At 37.5% G+C, this 8,060-nt stretch overlaps 1 protein-coding gene across 5 annotated transcripts in view; it reads left to right on the top strand.

The window, feature by feature from the left end:
• ATE1 (arginyltransferase 1) overlaps positions 1 to 7,043 on the top strand; it is a 186,414-nt gene extending 179,371 nt beyond the window's left edge. For all 5 annotated transcript variants that reach the window (XM_075072503.1, XM_032776705.2, XM_032776700.2 and 2 more), the window contains one exon: positions 3,616 to 7,043. In XM_075072503.1, the coding sequence (XP_074928604.1) occupies positions 3,616 to 3,794 (179 nt within the window). In that variant the 3' untranslated portion in view covers positions 3,795 to 7,043. The remainder of the gene's footprint in view (positions 1 to 3,615) is intronic.
• The last annotated feature ends 1,017 nt before the right edge of the window (positions 7,044 to 8,060 follow it).

Here is an 8,060-nt window from a genome sequence, read left to right on the forward strand (position 1 = left end):
TTAATATTGCTCCATTATCTTCCTGGCACGATGGAAGTAATAAAGCTCCTTGTTCCCAAGACTGGACTTTAGCGTCCAAAATTCTGGGGCTTAGCTGAAACTGCGCCAGCTCCACTAACCAGCTTGGGGATTTCTTCTTCTGCCACCAGGTTAAGAATAGGCTCTCTTATCAGCCCTGGATTCCCCCAATACTTCTCTGGGGGGAACCCCCTCTGGGGGACGTTTCCCAAACTTTCCTTGGGGAAGACCCCCAAGGACCCAACCTGGGTCTCTTCCCTCTCTCCTCTGCAGGCCTTCCCCCTTTCCCTGGGTAGCCGGGCGAGACTAGGACTTCCCACCTCCTTGAATCGCAAACCAAGAGAGCATTCTCTTCCCCGAGGGCTAGGCCATTCCACAGCTAATCACAGCTAGCATCACAAGGAGATTTCCCTTACCTGGTCCTCGTAGGCAAGTAACTAGAGGAAAATACCCCTCAACCACAAGAGGAACAGAGATGATTCTTTTTCCCCTTTCCTATCCCGCCCTGGGGACGATAGGGAAAAACCCCCAGGCCTGGCTTCCTTCCCTTCTCTGTCTTTCCCGCCGTGAGGAGGACACAGCTACCTGGTTACAGAAGCTTCTATCCCTTGCTTCACTAGGAAAAGGAAAACTTCCCACCAGTTTTAAAAAGAACTTTATATAATAAAGAAAGGAAAATACAAAAACCAAATAATTCTTGTCATTGGAATAGTAAACGAGGGGGTCGTATATACCAGCTCTTGGCCTTATAAGAAAAATATTGAAAAATAGAACAGTCCTGATTTAAAGATAAGCCCGATTAAACCAGTCCAGCAAATCAACATACACTGTAAATACAAACTACAAAGCTCATGTTATAGGCCGGAAATACTTGCTTCCTTTTGTACTCACAGATGTTTGAGGAAGACTTGAGATAAGATGGAGTTTAGAAGAAAAACTTGTTTACCCATAGCGAAGGAACAACATAAGACCCCGAAAGTATACAAATTCCGCCCCTGATTTAAACAATCCAGTGTCTCTGATTGGTCCTCTGGTTCAGGTGTTTGGTTTTCTTGTTTCCCCCCTTTACAGGGAAAAAGAAAATTTAACCTTACCTACCTACTCTACTTATGAACACACGGAAAGTTAAAACACTAACTGGTCTGGTAGTTTCTGATTGTTTTATTCCCTTTATAGATGGCACTATGTTGTCCTTTTCCATGTCTTCTGGGAATCTCTCCTGTTCTCCCATGTATCCAAAGATAAATAGCTGAAAGGCTCAAGATACTCCTCTATTAGCTCCTTGAGTTTCTAGGCATGCATTTCATCAGGCCCTTGGTGAGAAACTCCCATCGGGGCATCACTCTCTCCTAACACTTCTCCTAGTAAGATGTGGATGAACTTGATTAATTTTTGATTTGTGATTTCTTTGTTTTTTGTAATTTTTCTTTTTTTTTTTTATTTTTTTTCTTTTTTTTTTTATTATTTATTTATTTTGTTGTGCTTTTTTTTTTTTTTAATTGGTTTGTTTTTTCAGAATAAATATCAAATATTTTTTTCATTTATAAACATCTTTCTTTAATTTTGTTTCCTAACCTACCCCCTTCCCTATTAGCATTCACCTTATGTAGGCATTATGTCAGACTTCTCGGTGAAGACCGAAACAAAGAAGTCATTAAGCATCTCTGCCATTTCCAAGTTTCCTGTTACTGTTTCTCCCTCCTCACTGAGCAATGGGCCTACCCTGTCCTTGGTCTTCCTCTTGCTTCTAATGTATTGATAGAAAGTCATCTTGTTTCCCTTTTAATGGCTAGTAGCCAGGATGGGTAAGGAATAGTGTTCCTAGCCTCTGTTTGTCAGAGGGTGGGGATGGATGGCAGGAGAGAGATCACTTGATCATTACCTGTTAGGTTCTCTCCCTCTGGGGCACCTGGCATTGGTGATTGTCAGCAGACAGGATACTGGGCTAGATGGACCATTGGTCTGACACAGTATGGCCGTTCTTATGTTCTCTTTGGAAAACCCATTAGAAAAATATCAGTCTCAATTTTGGAAGCCTATGTTTTTTCCTCTTTTTAATTAAAACTGTTTACCCGTAAAGTAACTATTAGAATTATTAGGATTTCCACATTGGTGGTTTGATTGAATCAGCAGAAGACATCATCCCAGTTGTTTATAATTCATAGTGCAAAGGGAAATGGTGTAGAATGGACTCCATCAAGATTCATTTGAGGGGGTCTTAAATCTTACACCCTATGGGAAATGGATTTTGTTACATTGGAGTGGCAGCTTTTGTTGTAATGAAGCACAATTTTTTAGACACGAGTAAATTTGAAATATTAAAGAGATTGTTAGAAAATTTGAATATATATACATGGATCATGAAATGGATTAATACCTGGCCATAAGAACTTTGTAGCCAAAGTATCTTCTGAGCCCACAAAAATATTTGGTACTCTTTGCATAGCTTATGTCTTATATACTTACATTGTAATGAATGTCTTTTTGCTCAGTTTTCTCTTAGCATTCAAACAGTTCTACTTTCCAAAAGTAGCTTTTAAGCTGATTTTTATATTAATAGCCATGTAAACCTAGTGTTCAGCAAAATCAGTGTTTTCTTTAAACAACACTTTGTAAAAACCTTATTAATGTATCATGCAGCTGCTTTAGGCACATGGCTAGTTGTTCTCTTACTTAAGTTAAAACTTTGTTTCCCAGTTACTCTAGAACCATTTTGCCTGAGATGTAAACACCTACACAAATGAGAATTCAGCAACAGCAGCAAGAACTGAATGCAAACAAATTAAGTTTTAACTTACTCAGCACAGTACTCTTGCATGGTGCTTGTTAGAATAAATCAGAGTGGTATTGTACATGCAACTATGGATGAGGCTTGCTGCCTATCTGGGTTCTGAAAGCCTAGGGACATTTGACAGGCCAATGCTGTCAACCCTGTTTATTGGGTCTCAGGACAATGATATGAGACTGGGAAGGGTTAAGTAATAAAAGACCTCATTCCACTACTGGACCCAGCTGATGGGTATTCATGGAAGAGTGTATGAGAGACTAGGAGTTGGTTGGGGATAAAGCTGTACTCAGTTTGGGAAGAAATTTTGTTGCGTCATTTATACCCCAGGAAGAATTATGTGAGCACCTTTCTCAGCCAGCAAAACAGAGATCCTGTGCTATAGCAATAACATTTGGAAACAGTCTAGTTTGTCAAAAACAACAGTGCTCTATGGCTACTGTGGGAAGCCCGTTTTGGTCAATTATATTGGAAAATAGTTTCAAGTACAGTATTGCTTCTGGCACGGATCTCCCCTGAACACAAATTTAAATATAGGTTTTTATGTGGGTTAGAAGCATCATACCTAACTACTTCAAGTGGGTAGATGTATGATTTATTTTCAGTCATCATGGATACATGCTTTTCAACTTACGATTTACATTACCCCAGAACCCATGTATATAGATCAGCTCAAAACAAAGTTATCTTAGTACTAAAGAATAAAGAGCACATAGGTACATTATCTTTTCTTAATCAAAGAAAATAAGGTGAGGAAATGCATACTAACAAGGACAATATGTTTATTAATTTGTGTTTTTTTCTTTTTGCAGTTGATGAAGGTTGTATTAAAGAGCTGGGCCGAGTTCAGGTTCTTCACAAGAGAACTGTAATGCCTTACAGCATGTATAAGAAAAGACGGAAGGGGCCAAGCGATGAAGCCAGCGTTCAGCAGTATGCAAGTTTGGTGGGACAGACATGTTCAGAAAGGATGTTGTTGTTTAGAAGTTGAAGAGTTATTAAATGGCTCTTCTATGCCACTATATTTTATTGCACTGCTGTTGGATGATAAATAATACAGTTCTGTATGACTATTAAAATAGAGCAGTATAAAATATAAGTATCTGTAATAGGCTATTGTGAATACATGCTAGTATACTTACAAGCAAAATCCGTTAACACTTCAAATGATTTACAGCAGGGCTTCAGCAATATGTAGAGTGTCTTAGCTAAACTTGCTTGCAGGAATTTTTTAAAATTAGGTACTTTTGGCCTTTCTTTGCATTCTGAATACCTTAAAGTACCCAAGTGAACTGAATACCAAATTATTATTTTTTTCTGTAGAGGCAAAGGTTAACTGTAACTCTCTCCCAGATGAACAATACATCTATTAGAAAATCTCTCATATGACTCCCTGGAAATCTGTGATAAAAATTGTGGAAGTTGTAGTGAAATGTGTGTAACTCTTAGGTTTGTACATGAACTAATGCAAGAGACTTGAAGTGTGCAGTTACTTAATACAGAATGCTGCACTATTATATCATAGTTTATTACCATGTAATGTAAATATATACGGGGGCTCATAATTTCACTGGAACCATTTTATGTTATTTTTAAATAATGTGTATTACAGTGACGGAGATCACACTGAACTTGGAAATTAGATTGATTTCTCAATGAAAAGGGTGATAAAGTTTTGGAAAGCTTTCCCCTTTAGAGATAAAACTGAGTAGTTCCGTTATAAAATTACCAAAGAGATACCGCTAAGTGATACAGTGAGTAAATACACTAGCCTTATACTTCTGAAAAGGGTTCATATCGGAATGTGGATCACATGTGTAAATGAGTATGGTAGTTAGCTCATGTGTACATATTACAAAACCATACTCAAAAAACACCCAGGCCTTGACGTGAAGTACCACTGCTATTCCGCACTGAGGTTCATTTGAAGAATTGTGTGGGGAAGCTTGCACAGCACCTACCTATTCTCTACGCCTTATAGCTGAGAGTGTTAGCATCCCTGGCTTTCATTTACACTGCAGCCACTCATAGGATGACACATTTCATTTTATTTTTGAATACATATTTGTACTAGTTTAAAAATTCAAGAGGTTATGTTGCTTTATTATAAGCACTATATTATCTCATATATTTGAATATTAAGTGTGCTCTTTTGCCATCTTTGTGTCAGTATCTGCTGATAGAACCCAGTTTTTAGATAGTTCATCAATAGATTGCAATATCATATTGCAATATCATTATCATATTGTTAATGTTTTTGCTAAAGGAATCAGTACTTAAACTGAATCAGTTTGAAGTTACATATTAGGCTTTCAAGAAAGTGATTCCTGTTGGAAAAAAAGTATCTTTAGGTGCTTACACTCTAATGTACATAATCTGTGGATTTAAAAACCATCTTCAATCCTTCAGGAACTTTGATTTAATTTTAAATAGAAGCCATGTACAAACTTTGGCACTAATGATAATTAATTGGAAATGGAACAAGAATAACTAATTGAGGTCCAAGCAATGAAATTCAAGACGACATTTTTTCTTCCGTTCTACTCCCCCATTTATGATGATCGTAATATTTGGTTTCAAATTCAAGTTCAAGAATATTTTTGAGAACTCTTGTATTTTACTCAACATGGTTACTGCATTGGTCTAGTCAAAGTCAAGTGGCAATAAAGAAATGATTATGGGTGTTAACATCACATCAAAAGTATGATGGTCAAGCAGTTAGAATTCAGAGGTAGTTTCCATATGCTGTAATTCACATAGTTTATCCATGGTTCAACTGATAGTATTTTCACAGAAGAAATATCTAGAGTCTTGTTTTTCAATGTGGACTAAACAGTTGATTTCTTTCTAAAGAGGAAATACTCTTCCTACACTGTGTTAATGCTTCTTTGAGTGATGCACAGTGACAACACAAATTAAAATATAACCTTTTATAATACTTTCTACCTACAAAATATATTGAAATGTTGTAATACCCAAAAATAACTTTTAATGTAATATACATTTATACAAATTGATCAGAAGGGCAGCAGCTCCCAGGGGTTTTGCTATTAAAATGCAACACTATGGATGGTAGGCTTCAGACTTACCAGGTTTATTTTGGTTTGCGGACACTTGCGCATTTCATACTAAGGCCCTGAATTATCTGGGGTTATTCTTTTGAAGAGCAGAGCTCTTGCTGTGTACTCAATTAACGGAGGCGCAGAAGGGTACAGAGATGATACTCAAACTTAGGATAGGCTTTTCCAAAGCACTCAGTGTTGGCCTAGCTCTACTCCCCTTGAAGTCATCGGTTAAAGCTTGCATTAATTTCAAAGGGAGAAGAGCTCGGGTAATGCTGAGTGCTTTTGGTCACATCATTAATGCCTCAGATAGATATATTAGTTTGGTTTTTTTAATTAAAGAATATTACAATTCTTGGAAAGATGCTTCGACCAGATATACAATTAAAGAAATATGAGTTGTTTAACCAATTGAAATTTGAGGACTGTCAGGCTTGATGTTGCCCTGTTTAGTTTGACAAGAGAATGTACTTGTCCATTTCCTAAATGAACACTGAATAGGTGTCGCCACTCTCCGAATTTCATTTCAATTGCAATGCTATGGCTATGTGGACTTTTGTATTCTTTCTGTTAAACTTTACCACTTAGTTCATCCAATCTAAAAGACTGAGATCTGATTTATTTTTTCTTTTCTGTTATTTCAAAGGAGATTATTAATACAGTATTTGTCAGCACCGCTCACTCTACTCTTGTTTTGGAAATGCTAAAAAATATCTAGGGTGAAATCAATGGCAGTTTTGTCATGGAGTTCAGTGGAGCTGGGATTTCACCACTAGTCATTTTTAATTTAGTATAATGTCATGTCGTTGAGAACTACTGTAATTAGAAGTTCTGAATTTAGGAAAAAATATTTTAAACATTACTTTTTTTTTCAGTGTCAGTAAAAGCTGGAAAGAATTATTCCCCAAATGCTAGGTTAACTTTTTAAAAATCTGTGTGGTTTCTAAATGAACAGAAAAAAGTCAAGAAAATGCAAAATGATGGCAAGTACTAATAGAATATTTAATTTTAATTAGAATTAGCTGGGAAGCATATTAATTTCCAACATCAAAAGACTTCAGCAAATGTAAAGGAAAGACTTGCCTGCATGTTGAGTTTATTGTATTTGTAACTGCTTTTCAGCTGGTCTGCTTGACATTTCAATACAAAAAATAAAGTGATTTCCTGTTTGCTTTGAATGATTATAAATAATTAGTAGCTAGATGATTGTGGTCTTCAGTGTTTCTCTTTCTGAACAACCAAGACGATCGTTTCCTAATGTGTACAGCCAGGACATAGAAGTCAAAGGACAACATTGTTTAGGTGGCATGTGTATCAACCCAAATGCAGCTTTTCTTTGAAACTACCCATTTTTGTCCTAACTAGTAAAATTAAAACAGCTGTTTACCTAATACCTTGATACAACCAATTGCCTATTCTACTATGAATAGAATAAAATCTAGAGGTATTACTTTTCAAATATAGGGAGAGGCACAACTAGTCACTTCAATTGGTCTTTACTATTTCCAAAAGGAAGTTTTAAAAATTAATTACCTGATCCAGGCAACCAAATGTTCTGCAGTTTACAGATGAATACATAGGAATAATACCAGAAGCACTGCAGCATGTAACAGTATGTATCTGTTATTAGCAGGAGTGGCGCCAAGGTTTTTGGCGCCCTAGGCGGAGGTCCTTCCGCGCTCCCGGTCTTCGGGGCACTTCGGCAACGGGTCCTGGAGCAAGTGAAGGACCCACCGCAGAATTGCCACTGACGACCCGGAGCGTGGAAGGACCCCCCACCACTGAATTGCCGCCGCGGGCTGCAAAATACCACCCCGCAAATCCTAGCACGGTCGCCTAAATGAAAGTGCCGGCCCTGATTATCAGACCCTGAAAATAGCACTGCACAGCTGAGAACTATATATTGCTCTATATGTGTTTGTAGTTACACATAGGTACTTTCTGAGAGCTCAAGTATATAGCTCGTTTTACTTTGCATTGATGGTGATTTGCGCAATCAGATCTTCACTCCAAACAGTACAACATGGTCAAAACACAAATATGAGATTTCTTATGCAATCCTTATAATGTTAGACTAACAGACGTTTTGGAGCGTGAGCTTTCGTGGGTGAATACCCACTTCGTCAGACGCAGGTAGTGGAAATTTCCAGGGGCAGGTATATATATGCTAGCAAGCAAGCTAGAGATAACGAGGT

Source organism: Chelonoidis abingdonii, chromosome 15 (assembly GCF_003597395.2).
Source record: "Chelonoidis abingdonii isolate Lonesome George chromosome 15, CheloAbing_2.0, whole genome shotgun sequence".
Taxonomy (NCBI): Eukaryota; Metazoa; Chordata; order Testudines; family Testudinidae; genus Chelonoidis; species Chelonoidis abingdonii.